General features: G+C 45.1%; 1 protein-coding gene across 2 annotated transcripts in view; it reads right to left on the bottom strand.

Annotated features, from left to right (window-relative positions):
- The window catches only part of eRF3 (eukaryotic translation release factor 3), a 58685-nt gene extending 41077 nt beyond the window's left edge, over positions 1-17608 (bottom strand). The window contains exons 1-5 of one of the 2 annotated variants that reach the window (XM_037430572.2): positions 17181-17608; positions 13548-13601; positions 12257-12439; positions 9156-9189; positions 3797-3905 (exon numbers count right to left, since the gene is read on the bottom strand). In XM_037430572.2, coding sequence (XP_037286469.1) covers positions 3797-3905; positions 9156-9189; positions 12257-12439; positions 13548-13601; positions 17181-17388 — 588 coding nt within the window. In that variant the 5' untranslated portion in view covers positions 17389-17608. Of the gene's footprint in view, positions 1-3796; positions 3906-9155; positions 9190-12256; positions 12440-13547; positions 13602-16000; positions 16096-17180 lie in introns of those variants that run through there. The other variant, XM_075868470.1, reaches the window with a different exon arrangement.
- Between the last annotated feature and the right edge of the window lie 407 nt (positions 17609-18015).

The raw sequence follows: 18015 nt of genomic DNA, 5'->3' as shown, positions 1-18015 counted from the left end.
GCCATCCATCGTCTAAGAACAAATAAAAGTTGATTTGTGTATATACACACACAGCGTTTCTCACGTCTTTACATGATGATCGACTGGGCGAATTACACGGAAGATTCACAGTTTACCGATGAATCCCTCTAGAGCTTCGCCCATTCATCATCATTCACCCCGTGAATATGCCGTAATTTTTTTTCGAGTGGTGTGATTGTGCGGGCCAACGAGAAAAATGGGTGCGCGTTGCAATCGATGTCTTACGTTTTTTTTTTTTTTTTCGCGGTGGAAATCGGGTGCGCGTTACAATCTAGGGCGCGGTATAATCGAGTAAATACGGTAACACCTTGCTGCTCTTGGAGCCTTGAAATTAATGAGCGAGTGCACAAGTTCGGTCTGCGACATCAACAACTCAATCTGGACAAGCCGGAAAACCGCTTGATTATACGACGGTTCACAGAATATGCACACACATTCGTCGCACATAGGCGTCTCTGAAATGATAAGCGGCCTAGTCGGTAGATGAACACACGGCGACCGCATCAGCTCGCAAGTGTGCCTCTGCGAAAAACATGCAGCGGGCATTGAAAAAACGCCATTTAGGCAGAAAGTACTACATGGCTGGTGCCTACTGAGAAAGCTGAATTTGCAAATCATTGTAAATAAACAGCTTTTCTATGCTACGGTCTACCCAACAGGACATGTGTTTTGCATGCTTTCTCAGGATTTAAATTTTGCTGCAGTTGCAAACTTGTCTAAAAGGTATCCGTTTCCCGAGCAGCTAGAACTGTCATTTTTGTTGTAGGTGGTAGGTGTGAATTTTTTATTGAGACCTTCAAAAAATTTTATTGCTGCCAGAAATCGGAGCATAATAAAAAGGGTGTGTCTGCAACACTGAAATGCAAGGTGCCACAAAATTTGCTGAAATTATCAAATAAAAAAAAGCACTCCTACCGTTGTGTAGCTTATGTTCATTAGTACACAGGCATCGGCCAATAGTAGCTCTACAATACAAATTTTATTTGTCATTATACTGGCAAACAATAGGTAATTAAGTTTAGGATATCTCAAAAACTAATTGGTTTAGAAGAACAGTAGTTACATTTTTGAAATCAGTATAAAAAACCCAATCACACTGCGAATTTTTTTTTATAAACACAAAAATATCTGGCATTTCGTCTCAACACTAGCAGCCATCCGCCGTCAAAGTGCATCCGACAACGCCGAGATGGAGGAGGATATTCTGAAGCGGTGACTTTTGCCTTATTCTATGCCATTCTTATCATCCATCACTCGCGGCTAGCTGATTTAGTTGATAATGCATAGGAACAGCCGCATTGATTAGGTACACCACTAGCCAAGCGCGAATAAAATGATAAGTACTGGAATCGGGAAAAGGCATTACACTGCAGTTGCACGCAGAAGCTGCGTGAAGGAAATCATGAACTTAGCGACTGAGCTTCAGCTTCGGATCGTCTGTGCGGCTTGAAAGCAACCCAGTGGCAAAAGCAAGGCCATCCTCCATGAACAGGGCAGTATCATTGCCATCGCTATTCAGCAACGGCGGCGCCCATGCTTGCTGAACAGTGGCGGTTTCTGGTGTTGCCACCGTGTGTTCGACTTCGCACCCGTACAGCAGACTCCCATTAAACGAAACTCTGTTAAACAGGAAGGTCACAAAAACGAAACTAGCTTGGGCACATTTGGTTGGTCTCCTATATATTTAATGATAAACATTTCAGGTAATTGGAACATTTTTTTTTTCGCTTAAACTAAAACTAAAATGGGCAAATATCCATGAACGCTGAAAGTGGCCACGGTAGTCTTGCAACCATGATGCACACACCGAAGCTAGTTTAGCAAAGCCAATCCAGCAACCGCACACGTCTGCGCACGCCACAGCACACGTCGAGCAGCGATCGATGTCAGCACAATGCACTTTCGCTGGCAACAAAAGTAAAAATCATTCAAAAACTTGACCACAATGACCTTTCGAAGACGGATATTGCGAAAAAGTGCAATATTCCCAAGTCACACTGTCGAGGATACTAAAGAAGAAAGGGAAGACTGAAGAAGCTGTAAAGCTTGGGAACTTTGCTGCAGACAGAATGCAGATGAGAACGACGGTATACAAAAAAATCGAAGATGTTCTTTCCTCTGGTTCAAGCGAGCGCCCAGTGCGAACTTCCCGAACAGCGGTCCCATTTTAGAAGAGAAGGCCAAAGAGATTGCTACTCGGATGGGGGACTTCCAGGTAAGCGATGGCTGGCCGACTAATTTTAAAAAGCAGCATGGTCGTCATTAAGACAGTTTCTGGAGAAAGTGCGGCTATAAATAGAAATATTTGTAGTGACTGATAGCAGGGGAGGTCGCAAGAAATTTTAGAAGCCTACGATCAACGGGATGTGTTGATAAAATGGGGTCGTTTTACAAAGCACTCCCTATTAAGACTCTCGCTTACGAGGGGTAAACCTGTGCGGGAGGAAAGCGAAGCAAAGCTCGTATTACAGTGCTAATAGGTGCCAACATGAACGGTAGCGAAAAGTTGAAGATGGTAGTCGCGGGGAAATCAAGTCACCCCCGGCGATTCAAAAGTGTGCGCATGCTGCCTGTCACGTACTATGTGAACGGGAAAACTTGCATGACACACGCAATCTTCGAGACATGGTTGCACAAAGAGGACAGAAGATTGTTGGTTACCCAGCAAAACAGGAAGGTTATTTTTATTGTTGATCAATGCCCTGCTCACGGTCAAGTCGATAGACTCAAATCGATCAGCCGAGAGTTCTTGCCACCAAATGCGCCTGCAATCATTCAACCGATAGACCAGGGCATAATTGAAAACTTGAAGGTCCTCTATTGCCGAAGTCCTCCAGCAAATGCTTCTTTGTGCAGACAACAAAAAAGATTACATTGTGGACTTGCTCTCAGCTCTTCCCAATGCCTGGGAATGCATGAAAGTGTCAGCTGTGCAAAGGTGCTTCCACCATGCAGAATTCTCAAGACAAGAAGTCCTTCCAAATGACGAAGACAACATTGCCGAGGCAGAGGAGGCCGATATTCTCTTCATACAGGTGACACAGTCTACTTCTTTCACGCGAGTGGAATATGAAACACTTGATTCAATCATCGCCACATGCCGCGAGGACAGTCTTGAGGAACTTGTAGCTGAAGTTCAAGATGAGGACCGGCGCTCAAGTGGTGATGAGATGGCGTGTGATCCTGAGCCCATTTCAGTAATGAACAGTGTAACAAGAGGTGCTGTCATCTTGTTGCAGCACTACTTTGAATACGATGGTGGCACAGATTTCCTGACCAGCCTTTCGGCCATGCACTCCTACTTTGTGAAAAAATGCTTGAATAAAGCCAAGCAAACTGTTATCACCTCCTTTTTTCCCCCGAGTCGGTAATATATTAGCATTTTTTTTTCCAGTCCGCGACAGTTGGTGATTTTGAAATGTCATATTTCATTCATTTTATGGGCTTTTCTTAAACGAAACTTCTCATAAATACAACAAATTTTCTTGCCCTTTCGAGTTCCGTTTAAGACGAGTACACTGTATTTTCAGGTTCTCAAAATGCATCAAAGTGTTAAACATTGGGTTTCCTGTGTAGGAATAAATATCCGAGCCTGAATTCCACCATGAAATTTCAGTGAAGCGGGACGGCAGAAGAAAAAGTGTTCGTTGTGTCGACAATATTTATACATTGACTCTTATAGACTGCCGACGGGGAATCGTGAATTTTTCGTTGTAGCGGAAATTTCGTTGCGGATTTCCTTGTAGAGGGCCTGTGGACGGCCACACACTCTTACCTGGTTTGTGTCTAGTGCCCAGGAGAGGTACCAAGATTCTCTGTTCTTTTCTTTTGCTTCCCGCTCGTACTTTTCCAACGTTCGCTTGTCTACCATTCCCGTCAAATATCTGCACACAGAGAATGAGAAACAAATGGATGTTCACTACAGTCGCTGGCACTACAGGCTAGGACTACCACAATGTTGATTGGTTGATCGATATGCGAGGTTTAACGTCCCAAAACCACCATATAATTATGAGAGACGTCGTAGTGAAGGGTTCCGGAAATTTCGACCATCTGGGGTTTTTTAACGTGCGCCCAAATCTGAGCACACGGGCTTTTACAGCATTTTCGCCTTTATTGAAAATGCAGCCACCGCAGCCACAATGTTAATAGAATCCAAGAACGAACATGCCTGCAGTTATTTAGGATGACTTAGGCCTTATGTACGAAAAAACATGACAGGCAATGCATACCCACTATAACTAGCGTTACTGCCCGCACCTGTAAAATCGCAGGAAAAGCAAAACACAGTGCTTGGATGGTTGGCTAGCAGAAAGCAGAAACAAACCACAAGAAAGCATTGGTCTGTAATCTTCCTCTTTCCTGTATTTTTTTGTTTTTAGTGAATAGAAAAAAATTTTGCAGGCAGATCCGATTATGGCGGCGACACAGTAGAGCCTCAGTGATACGATCAATGCTCTTTCGAATTACGGGGTTCACAGCTCATACACACACACAAACACACACTGCCATGGAACATACGATAATCCACCACTGGTGTGGGAACCCAAGTGCAGCACATTTTGTCCTCCGAGATTGTGGGCTAAAATCAAGGAGAGGGCCCTGCATTTCGATTACAGATGGCACCAGCGCGTGCTATTTGTGGTCCCATGACAAGTGAACGAGGGCTGAAAAAGTGGACGGACCTGCTGGAGGAGTTTGGTCTCGCAATGTCGACATGAACGATTGTTGAGGACGAGCACAATTACCAGCCCTCCAATTAGCATGGCAGATGACCCAATTTTCGACGAACTTGAAACACATCTCCTACACTACTGTGGGAAGAAAACATCGAAATTTTCTGGCCTCCTTTAACATGTGCACTTCGAAGTCACCTTTACTGCAATATTCTAATGTCATACAGAAAAGCGTACCCAAAATTGGGAAGGGGCCACTGGCTGTTGCGGGCCAATACACATCTGGTTCATTAATTACACACATGTGCATGAGCCGTATGTTTAATAAAGTATGATTTCTAATGTCTAAAGTCCCTACTGACAGTCTATCAGATCTCTTCATGACATTGCTGCAGATCTGACAATGAATGAAAACATACAACAGTTTTCCACTGTAACATACTAATTTTCTCTATGTTTTCTGAATACACTCAAACCTCATTATAACGAAGTTGAATGGGAGCCACAGTTATTTCATTATATCGATTATAACAGTTTGTGGCAATGTATGCTCAGATGGGCGCACACCTATCAGCATGCAAAGAAGGAAACCGCCTCGCGGCCCGATGTACTGCGACGCGACCACGCGTGCGGCAGAAAATAAACACAGTCAAATCACATTAATTTGAATTTCCGGTTAATTCAAACTCACGCTGTGGTCCCGTCAAAGCTACGTGTATTCCAATGGGCAAAAACACCCTGTAATTGGAAAGCGCAAGCACTAGCGACGGTTATTTCGAACATATCGCGCTACATAAATGCTCTCAGCACCATGCCGAATCTTGTGGTGCCACCTCTCAACACTGCGTGCGAGAAAGAAAAAGGAAAGGAAAGACTGTGGCGGATTGTTTGTTCTCTCTCAAATGCCGATATACGATGTGCCTGTGCCATGCTTCTCCCCTTTCTGTCTCTGCATGTAGAGACCTTTCTCCTTTCAAAGCTGCACGCAGAGAAAGAGAGAAAAAAAAAAAAAGCTGTCACAGAGTGTTGACTCTCTTTCTAATGCCAGCCAATCTGCTTCTCTCCGCGTGGAGATGCTGCTCCTTTCTTGGTGCAGAGGGTAGCAGCGGAGACGCGCAGTCGTTGTCGTCTTTGGAGAGTGTTGGCGCTGGACTTAGCCGCACGCTACTGTGCTTTGCAAACTGCGTGCGATATTGATCGACTCTCTGCAAGGCAAACGTGTGCAGACGCACAACACCGATTATTTCAATTAACGACGAATGTCCTCTGATTTGTGAATAAATGCAAGTCTTCTGAAGCTTCCTCATCGTGTGTTCTTAATAGCTTTGCACCCCAGTCATGTGACCTGCTGAGCACTTCCTCAATCCTCTCCGCTGGCTGTGTGAGGACGGCCCTCTCAGTCGCACGGGCGTGGCTGTAAGGTCGGTACATAGGAGGGGGCTATAATACATGCAGGTACACGAAATGATTACCGTATAAACCGGACTATAGGTCGAGTGGGAAAATAGGTCGACCCCCCAAGTTCAAGTTACTGAAAAAGAAAAAAAGGAAAACAACCCAAAACTGCCGAACCGAATTTATTTTCGAATTGGGCGCACCGCACCTCGATCGTCGGAGCTCCCCTCAACCACCATCGCAACTGCTCCTATTCGTCCGACGAAGCACCACTGTCTTCTGAAGACGAGAGTTTGTCGCTGGCTGCCTCCCACAGTGCGTCATCTTCAGTGCCATGCAGCGAGTTGCTTATGCAACATTTCTTGAAAACATTTTCCACCATGGAATCCGGCAAGGAGCGCCAGGCGGAAAGCACCCAGCCACCAACAGCCGCAAACAGAGGCCTCTGTAGGCGGCCCGTCGGTGTCTTGGGGTTGTCGCCGGACATCCACTCTTGGTATTCCAGCCGCACTCGGTCTTTGAACGGCTTGTTTATCACAACGTCGAGCGGCTGGTGAGTAGACGTCATACCACCTGGTATCACGGCGAGGTCCATTTCCCCGTCGCCGGGTGCGCGTTTCACTGCGTCGGTTAAGTGACGACGAAACGCATCCAACACCAGCATGCTGCGAAGACGCAGCAGTGCACCTGGCCGATGGTTCCACGCCACTGTTATCCATTCAAGCATCACGGCCTCGTCCAGGTATCCCTTTTTGTTGATGCGAACGGCAACACTGGGCGGGAACACTTCGTATGGCACTGTCTAGCATTTGAAAATGATGAAGGGCGGAAACTTTCTACCATCTGCCGGGCATGCCAGCATGACGGTGAAGCGCGATTGCTCGTTGCCAGTGGACAGCAGCTTCACATCCTTGGCGCCGCGCTGCGTGATCGTGGTCGACGAAGGCATGTGAAACCACACGGGGGTCTCATCGGCGTTGCCAATCTGCCCCATCATGTAGTCGTTTGCTCCCGAAGCCGGTTCACGAAGCGCTGAAAGTTTATGAGCTAGTCCTCGAACTCCTCCGGAAACTTTTGACAGATGGATGTGCGCAGCCGGAAAGAAAATCCTTTGCGTCGCATAAATCAATGCACCCAAGAGTTCGGTGCTCGAGACTCTTCTCTCGTGAGCCTAGCTTCTCGAGCGGAGTTCCAGGGCTTTCTTGCGAATGGTATCCACAGTCCCTGGCAGCGAGCGCGCACGAACTTCTTGCACAAAGTCCGCTAGCTTATCCTCCAGCTGCGGATGAACGGCACTTCGTCCACCAAACGACATTTTTTCGAGGATTGCACATCTGCAGCTTTCCTTCCTGCGCCCTCCGATAGCGCACGCTTTTTTCCGATACACCAAAGCGGCGCTAAACAGCCATATTCCCGTTCGCTTCTGCGAACTCAACATCATCTAGCTTAAACGCAGCCGAGTACTGCCTCCTCGCACCGCTAGACATATTCAGTGAACGAAAAAAAAAGGCCACTAAAAATGCAGCGCAATGTCAAGCGGAGCGAAAACTCAGAACAGATCGGAAGCAAATCACGAACACAAAGAAAACAAACGTAGAGGAAAAAAAAAAAGACTGATTGGATTTTGATGCGGATATGGCTGCGTCCAGCTTCACAAGCACCAACACCTCCTCTAAACAATGCCTGGGGAATGGCTCGCGCTCCCAGCGGAGTTGGCCTGCCTTCAGTTTTGAGCAAGCGCCGCGCGATAGCGTTCGCAACCGAGACTATTATCATGGCAGCGGGCGGTACCAGCTAAGCGCTTTTCATCTGCGGCCCATAGGGGCGCGTCAGTCGAGAGTTGTTCGAGACCTGCAACTGTACACCGCTATTTCGGAGGCTATGCAAAGTGTTGCGTTGTTGCACTGTCCGCCACAGGTGATGCTAGCGACCGAGAACATTCTAAAATAAAGGAGGGAAAGGGTGTGGCAGCCGTTTTTCTTCTCATGCGGCAGGCATCTTCTAGAGGAGGCGTTGCAAGCACATTCAAGCCACACGTTGCCAGACAGCGTCGCACTTTCGGCTAGACACCGCTATATAAGACGAGGGGCGACTTTAGCTTATTTCATTGGAAATATCTCAACTTATATTCCGGTTTATACGGTAATAGGGCCAGAAAACACGCAAACTAAACACTGATTGATTGATATGTGGGGCTTAACGTCCCAAAACCACCATATGATTATGAGAGACGCCGTAGTGAAGGGCTTCGGAAATTTCGACCACCTAGGGTTCTTTAACGTGCACCCAATTCTGAGCACACGGGCCTACATTTCCGCCTCTATCGGAAATGCAGCCGCCGCAGCCGGGATTCGAACCCGCGACCTGCAGGTCAGCAGCCGAGTACCTTAGCCACTAAAACACCGCGGCACGCCGCCATTGGAATTCAACATTAGTGCTATAAATTCGGCCTCTAATCATAATGCACTGACATAGCCATATGCTGCTCGCATGTCACTACTGTATTGCAGTGAAGCAGGTTTTTTTTTTTTTTTTTCTGCTTCAGCTGCCCCTCATTAGATATCACTACGTTGCATTGCCTTGTGGTGTTGTTTCCGCAGATTTGTGCCGAAATCAGGATTGAGAATTGGCACATGGCACCCAAGGTTTCCGAATCAACTGGAATGGTGCTGACCGCCGCTTCAAAATATCCGCTCAGACTAACATTGCAAATTACAGGACCGTAGAAATATTGTGAATTTCGGGATTTCTAAATAACAGTTCTGATTAACGAGGTTTTACTATATCTTGTTCAAGGGTCTGAATATGAGCTTTTTTTGTAATGCAATACTTGTAGGCATTAAGTACAAAATGCAGAAAAAACAAAATGAATATACTGAATGCTACTTCAAATAACAAGTGATGCAATTCTCTAGCACATCAGTAACTGTTTTTTCTAGCTAAAAACTAAAACAAACGGTAAAAAATAAACTAAACCATCTATATGTTGTTACAGAAAGATGTGAATAAACAGAGACTTGTAATAGTGATGATGTAAGTGGTGCAGTAAGCAACTCAACTTACAGAAGCTGGCCACCAATGGTAGACTTGCCGGCGTCTGCCAAAAAGAAAAAGAAAGAGGCTTATAAGTTTGAAATATCTTCACACACAGTCTTCTCATCACTTCTCATGACACTGAACAAAGGTTTAAGGGGGATGAAGGTCTGATTTGATTGATATATGGGGTTTAACGTCCCAAAACCACCATATGATTATGAGAGACGCCGTAGTGGAGGGCTCCGGAAATTTCGACCACCTGGGGTTCTTTAACGTGCACCCAAATCTGAGCACACGAGCCTAAAACATTTCCGCCTCCATCGGAAATGCAGCCGCCGCAGCCGCGATTCGGACCCGTGACCTGCGGGTCAGCAGCCGAAGTATGTTAGCCACTAGACCACCACGGCGGGGCGGGGACGAGGGTCTTAATGGGGCAGATTGCTCTTTGGGACCAAAAAGTGACAGAAAAAATCATTTTTTAAAATTGACATATTTGGTATCTGCAAGTATTTTGCTATATCTCTGCAAATTTTTACACACCAGGAAGTAGTAATTTTTTTTGTAATGTCATTCTAACTGTCCAGATTCTTGGTGCTGTTAACATGCAGAACCTGCAAAAAAATGGGGAACCAACTTCGAGGCCTCTTTATAATTTGCCGGCACCTGTGTTAGAAGCTCTGCTACAAATTTATGAGCACTTTTATGAGGATTGCAAAACATGCACACCATGATTGTTGCTTTTTGAAGAAGCTGTGTGTTATCAGTTTTTTCCATTTTTCTCAAAAAAGTAAATTACCAACTGTTTAATTTTGAGGCCTCAATATCTCTGCAGCTAGGGCAGGTACAACAATAATTCTTTTTGCAATGGAAACTTGTATGTGTGTAGGGTGCAAGTATGGGAGCAGAATTTAGAGAACAAGCCTTTTTAATTACTTATTAAATTTTTAACACAATTCCAACTGCTTTTTAACATGGATAGTTCATTTTGCTGTAAAGTAATAAGAAAGGCTTAAAAACAAAAAAAAAAACTCTTGCATTATTTCAATCTATCGTCATTAGTCTATGTTAGGATATTTTAAATATCACTTTTAATTAAGCACTTTTTTTCTATGGCAGCCTTAAACAATAGGGGGTGAACTTAAGTTATCTCAGGAATAAGATGAGTTACAAAAAATCTAATTTAACAGTTGAAATCACCAGAAAAACTGCATAATTCTGTGCAGTTTGATCAAGATCACTGAAGAAATAAACAAAAATGTCTAAGAGCAGTCTGCCCCCTTAAAAAAAAACCTTTTACTTATCCTACTGCCATGAAAATTCTCATACATGTATACCATTGAATGGTGATTGCAAATCTTGAAACAGATTTAAAATAACTCATTTAGAAAAAGTAATGACAAGTTTCCACATTATAATTAGGTAATTTCTTATGGATTATTATGGTAACTTACAATAAAAAAGATTAGTTTTCGAAACTACATGTTTCCTCTAAAAGGTTCATCCTACAGGCCAAAAGCAAACTAAATGTCAAAACAGTTATTTTTTTTATCACAAATAATTTTTAAACTTAGAAGGTAAAGATGAGCTTCCAGCAATTAGCTGGTATTAGTAATAAAGTTATAACTTAATCAACATTGAGAGAAAAAGAAAACCTTTAGCCTGTAGTTCAAGTGCTTCAGACAGGAATGGTACCAAGCTTGTTTGGATATCTTCTCAAAAACTTGCTCAAAACTTCCGTAAGGCACATTCACTTCATAAAAATAACAAAGCCAAGAAAGTAATGTTTTCAGTTTTGTTTCATATATTAAGCTTTTAATAAAAATAAATGGTATTTCGCCATAATACAAAATTTTTCCAGCACATACTTTCAACTACAAATACCTCAAATTGCAATTTTTGATAGCTGGCACTTTTTATAATTTTGTCCCCTTTAAATAAACAAAGAATAACATACATGAAAAAATTTTTGAAGAGCATAAAAGCATTCACTAAGAAAGCACCAAGCCTGCACTTGAAAAAATTAATGAAGTGGTTCGACGATCGAGCAACTGTTAGTTGATCCCGGATATATCGAAAATTTTAAATGCAATTTGTATTATTAGGAGTGCATTAATTCACTACAGGTCCCATGACTGATTTCTAGAAATTGCAACAAGCACTAACATGCTGATACTCTAGCAACATGCCAGAAAACAAGGTGACAAGTTACCGCACCTTGTTTCACAAGAAAATAGTCCATAAACATGTCTTCCTTCCTGTGCACCACCAAGACCATGTGAGCGGATGCCTACCGGATTTACTCGCATATTTACTCACACCTCTTGCATTGCCCAACAAAGTTATTTTTTTTTTACCCTCAAGTAATTATCCCACCTCTGAAAATTGCAGCTTCAATGTCGTCTGTTTCTTCGAACACTGATCAGTACCTACAGGTGTACCTCAGTACACATCAGTACCTACATCAACACCTACAGGTGGTGCAGCAGTCCACCGCACCAATGCGCCGCCTGCGCTGCAAGCGGCAGCTTGCGACCACTTCGGTGTCAACTGGCGAGCTACGAATCGTCTCTCAGTCAGTGACACACACGTATGCAAGTGCATGTGCCAATGTGACAGGTTTGGTAAAACAAGCTGGCTTCCAGAAAGATAAAGGTGCAACTTTTGGGGCCCCAGATAAAGAACAAAAGGGTTGCAGAAATTCATGAAATCTGTCATCTTTTTGATGTGACATAGCCCAGTAGTACGACAGAGTGTTTTGAAAAGGCGAGTCATGTGCGATTGGCCAGCGTAAAGCTCGAAGCGTAGCTAGGTCGTCACCATCACTGTTTGTAAACATATATTCTTCTCATTTTGCCTGCTTACTGGGGAGTAAATGATTGAGCCTTGAGAAAGGCTAAGGGACCCAACTTTTTCCTTTTTGCATTGCCGCATTTTTTGCTGCTCCTGAAAAAGTTTTCATACAATTTACCTCTCGTAATAAACGCATCCAGTTTGCTCCGATTTTGCGGGGAAAAAAAATTGTGTTCAATACGCTAGTAAATATGGTAAATTGAAAAAAACTATACATTATCTACTACACCTTCCTCAGCACTCCCAAAATGGTGCTCGCGCCCACTCATCCTACGTACCAACGTGGCCAATGAAGACGACGTTTATGTGCTCTTTTTTAGGACCCTGGTCATCCTCCTTGGGCGGTTTCTTGCGTGGTTTGGTGGCGACGTCCATGCGCTCGTCCTCGTCCCCCGTCGAGGGCGTGTGGTCGCCCCCACCTGCGTCCTGAGGACTGTCCTCCAGCGTCACACATTCCCAGTCTGCAAGACGTGCAAGTCGCGCATGCAATTACTGGATTTTTAACGACAATTACACATAAACACACATACACGAGACAGTGATGTAAACAACTGGGCACAAGACACCAGTGTATATACAATGAAATAGGGGTTGAAGAGAAAATGGAAATGCAAAACCCTGCTCATAAGAGACGTCTCACATAAGGAACAAGTATTGAAAGGTGCTCCACTGTGCATTGCGGGGGTGCTACCACCCCCTGTCAAGTCGTTTGTGCCTCGTAGCGCACATGTCTTACGAATAGGCCACACCTGCTGAGCAGTAGGTGGCGAAGCACCCGCACACGATCTTCATCATCATTGTGGTTAGCACGATAGCGCCAGCAGCGATGCATGGTGGCGAGGCTAGGTGACAGGACAGAAAAGATTGGAGACACGGTAGAATTTCTCCCATGGGCCCCTCGTGACGAGTACCCGTTCTGATCAAGTGTAACGGAGTATAGGTATAGTATAACGTTGTGTTCAGCATGTTGATCACTAGTGATGTGTTCCATTCGGCTGACAAAACCATCTATAAAAAGTAGCTCAATAAACGTGTTGTTTGGCATAGGGTATTTATCCAAACTGCTTTGGAGAAAAACCGTATGAAAGAATAATGTTGGTGAAACGCCAATTATGCTTGCAGTGCTGCCCATCTAACTTTATAAACACCTTGCATGTAGTCCTGCGGTACAGCAGTCACTTCAGGGTAACGTGAATTGTAGTTAAGCGCCATCCTCTGAAGTTGATTCATGTGCCAGTGTCCAGGGCTGCCATACAAGCAAGGAAAAGGGCTACATATGAGCTTACTACTTCTGGTGCTGCAATCATACCAGTGTACCTGTTGGCATCATTACTCAAGTGGTTATATAAAACACGTGCGACTTTTCAAGCAACTGGTTATTTAAAGCATGTGACTGTTGAATGTATGTCTCTGTGTACAACATTTGTAAACACCAGAGTCGTTACATTACGTTTACCCAATAAAATAAAAACACAGTCACCTCCCCTACGCATGTTTTGGCAAATTTTTTTCAATGGCCAATCTATAGTTTTATGCCATACTGCTGTCAATTTCAAGAGCAAGCTTTACCTGCCGGGGAGTCGTCCATACTTGCAGAATCCTCCTTGTCGCTGTCTTTTTTATCTGCAAATATATATAATAAATAAAAAAATGAGGAGTCGCTACACTGCCCATGCTACAAAGAGTCAAGCACCCAAAGATGATCAAATATAACAACCTTGTTCAACCGATACTATAACATATGCCCTCAAAGAGACTGAAGACTGACGGCAAGTTATCTTTACCACAAAAATATTTTAATAACTTGGCACAAGGTCAACTTTAAAAACCCCGCAAATCCTTAACAAGGAACCATCGAACGGCTTCACAAAAGAACCCTGACAGCAAGTTTTGTTTGAGACTTTTTTTTTTACAGTAATTTATAGCTTTATGTCTGGTAATGACGAAATTGAACTGTAAATGCTGCGACACATCGCATTATGAATGCCAGCATTGATAACTCAGAACTATTTTGCAATAGTTCAAAATGCCCACTTCAACACCATGAGAACCTCAGCCCCACAGCGGGGCAGCGCCTGCGCTATTCTCAAATAGGAGGACCTGTGGGTGGTGCAGAACTAAGCAATTTTTTTTTATTTACAGATACTGCAGGCCCTTCTCAGGCCCAGGCAGTAGCGAAAACAAAGAAATACATTGACAGAAATTCGACATATAACTTGTCAATGTGGGTGCTTTGAAAGTTTCGCCACCCCAATGCACAAATGGAAAATGCGGCATGACAATGTTAAGCAGCGCTGATGCCAAGAATCTAAGCAAGTCGATAAGCACACGACTACGGGTGACCCAGTACTGCTAGCTCACAGACTCTCAAGGTAGCGGGTTCGGTGCCTGCCTGCAGCAAGCTGTCATTTCGTCCACTTCGCTTTCTGCACAGCTTCATCACAATCATTACAACACACTTAAGGCAGTACAATTAACGTCCCCCATGTCTTCCCTGGCTTCAATGAAATTGTGTAGAACACAGAAATAAACTCTTGAAAGCTCCCTTCATTCGTCTCGCATCAAGAGAGACAACGGGCCACTTGGCTAAATAAGAAAACTCACTCGCGTCTTGTAGTGCGCCTCATCTTGCAGGACTAGATCCTCTAGAACACGGTCACTTACGAACTGCCCACTCCGTCGGCGAGACAGAACCCGAATCGCAAACTACGTCCTAGCGACAAGCTAGACAATGCTTGCAACGGAAAACCGACCGTCGACGTATATCCCGCCGGTAGCGCGACCGCCGTCTCCAAGCCGAGGAGGGAGCTGCCGGTGAGAACTACTACGTCGCTTCATATAGCCAGGCGAAGCACGCGCGTTACTAGGCACATTCCACAACACCCAGCTTCCGAGATCACCGCTCCTGACAAGCCCGCGTGCCACCACCACACTGCGCCACCACGTTCTTATCGGCCAGCGATACCGCCGGCTGGCAAGGTCGTCCCGATGTAAGCTCCAGGCGGGGTCTTTCACAGTCGCGTCTTCTGCAAGCTGCTCCGATGCAACACTAGTTTCACCAATTTTTAAGCAATCCCGCATATGAGAGGCTAGTCAAATACCATTTAAGTTAGTGCTCAAAGCCGCGTCGCTACGTTGGCATATCATACTTTCACTGAGATATCACGCAAATACTCGAAACCAAGAGCAGGTTATCCCAACGGGGGCTAAACTGAAGGTAGAAGCGAAATTTACCCCTTCACAATACGCTACTACACCATGTAAACATGTACCACCAGTTACGGTTAGACGATAACCAACAATCAACCGCGAGAATACAAAATCGAACAAAAGAAACCTGCCGCCGCAGGAGCCGAACCTAGAACAACACATCCGATGCTTTAACAATAACACGAGCAAAGTTTTCCTGGTTTCATTCATTAATTACGGGTAGGTGGCATGAGTTACCACCCAATCTGAGGGGTAGAACCATATGCACCCATCCATACTTTACTCTTAAACACGTGGCAGCTGAACTGCCAGCTGTGCATGCGTCAATGCACGAGCAAAATTAAGACAGGAATGTAGCGTCATGCAGCGTCTACCTTAAAAAATGGCGAAAGTAGCGGCCAAGGTTAAGTTGCAATCAAACTGACAGGTTTCGTGACTCGTGTAACATTGGTTTTCACCTGCGCTACCGAGCAGGTGAAACAAAGATTTCGCCACTGCGCAACATGGGTGGAAGCCCAACCGAAAACATTCTTCGAATTCTTACTTCGGCCTCGTTCGAAGTAAGCGAACAGCTGGCGTCAGCGTACAAACCATTATAACGAAATCAAAACAAGATGACCGAGTTTCCGTACTACAGACAACGTTGAAAGCACGGTGGTGTCTACAACTTAGCGCCACAATAAGTGAAACAAACAAGGCGAACGACAAACGGGCCGGTATTTGCTTCAGCCTCCGGCAAGTGAGTGTCGTCTGTCCGAAAGACGCGAACTCGAAGGTCTACCGCATACCTAAGCAACCAGGGAAACTAGTACCTCGTCACGTTATCCGGTAGACACCAGCACCACTGAAGAACAAAGAAAACGTGTTTTTCGACTCACGCAGTCGCACGACGTTACTGATCTCCACTCCGCACACGAAACTACGATACCCTCACCACAAGTGAGAAAGAAAAGCTAACGAGAGACCGTCAAATGCGGCACCTAGCGTAAATCGGAAAACAAAATGACAGATACAAAAAATCTCTCGTTATCTTATCAGCAGTAAACGCCACAGGGGGACGGGCAGTGGAGACGGTCACGGAAATCTAGAAAGCAAAAAAAGCGGACCAGCGTGGCGCATATTTGGCATGAGCTCCTGCCCGAGCGCCGTCCCAAAGTCGTAGCAGCAGCTACGTCAGCGGCGCGAACGGCAACCGCTTTTCTTTATTTTTGCGCAACGCCGGTGACGAAGCTACTACGTGATATCGGTGGAACGGAAGGGGGGTCATCATGCGGCAACTGGCTTCCAAAACTCCACTCGCGCACCGGCGATTTGTTTTTCGAAAACTTGCGGCAACATCTGTGATCTTCAGTGACTGAAAGCCCACACTGCGAATGGTCGGTGCCCAACACGTGTGCTGCGCGATCGCAGCGACTTGTAAGCTTTGAAGCACGAACTTATGCTCGCTTTCGGATAACCAAAGTACCCCACGTACCACGAGGCGTGGCGTACACTTGTCATTAAACGTCGCATGGGTCAAGCAGCCATGTTCCGTCTCGCAGGAAAAACCACGTGTACCGCAAGGCACTGCGACGAAAAAAGGGCGGCGGGAAAAGAGGAAGGTGGTTGGCCCGTCGAGTCTTTTCACAACTCGCGAAATCACGGAGTTCCTAGCGTTCCTTCCTAACCACGGTGCCCCGTCTAATCCGCCTCTTCATCGTCTTCGCAAGGGGCGACGAGTTTTCGAGGTTATTGACACCTGCTTTTTCGTGTTCGTCGTACAGAGAAAGGGGGGGGGGGGGGTAAGCACGAGCGATCGAGCTCTTGCGTAGGCCTACCGTCACACAACGCGCTTCGCTAAATTAAAAAAAAGCAAAAAAAAACAATAAAGGAAACTACGATGTCGTTTACGTTGACACGATGTCAGGCGATCGGCGGGCTACCTCAATCGGTAGCTGCACTACGGGTAGCCGAAGGATGAACCCCCCTCGGCAGATGGGCAACCCCGCTTACCTGATGGAGAATCTTCGTTGCCTTTCTCCGGTGGGTCTAACTGTGCCATCTGCAACGTGGCGAATGAAGGCACGAACGGCGGCGCGTCCACGTTTAGCTTCGAAAACGACTTTGCCATGTCGTCGTCATCATCGGCATTGTTGATCTCCACACTGTGGTCTTCCCAATTGTCCGGCGCCACTTGCGCTTCGGGAGACGATGTGTCCATAGTGAAATCCTCGCGTGGTTTTCAGTGGAAACGGCCTCGGTGATCACGGATTGTTCGGGGTATAAGGCGGCGGGTGGGAGAGGAAAAAAATAATGGCCTGTGTGTGTCCCTTTGCACAAAATTAAAACGCGGCGCAGCAAGCACCCCAACTCCACCAATTCACCGCGGTGCGAGACCACCACCGCGTGTGCAAAATTAGGCTTGAAAAAAAGGAAAGGGAAGAGCAACGAGAAAGAGAGAGACGCGAGGCGAACCTAAGTGCGGGCCTAATTTTTGCATAAAAATTAAATTTTGTTTTTTTTGTATTATTATTTAGTTATGCAAAAAGAAATCGTTTATTTGGAAGCTAACATTTTTTGGTAATAAAATTATTTTATTGTCAAATAAGTAGTGCGTTCCGTTAAGTTCTAAATGTATCTTTTCACTTGATGACGTATGTTTTTTTTTTTTTTCCAGAACGTTTTGTCATTTCAAGAACCCACTTAAACATAGCTATTGCAAAATACAAAATTGTGTGACATACACTCAGCATTAATATTTTACAGTTATCAAAAAAGCTTTAAGTTTTAAACAAAATGTGTTATAAGTTTGGTATTACGCGAACGCGTTTTAATGTGACGTAATAAA

This window comes from Rhipicephalus microplus, chromosome 7 (genome assembly GCF_043290135.1).
Source record: "Rhipicephalus microplus isolate Deutch F79 chromosome 7, USDA_Rmic, whole genome shotgun sequence".
Taxonomy (NCBI): Eukaryota; Metazoa; Arthropoda; class Arachnida; order Ixodida; family Ixodidae; genus Rhipicephalus; species Rhipicephalus microplus.
Note: the sequence above shows the minus strand (reverse complement) of the source record. Positions and strands in the feature narration are given on the sequence as shown.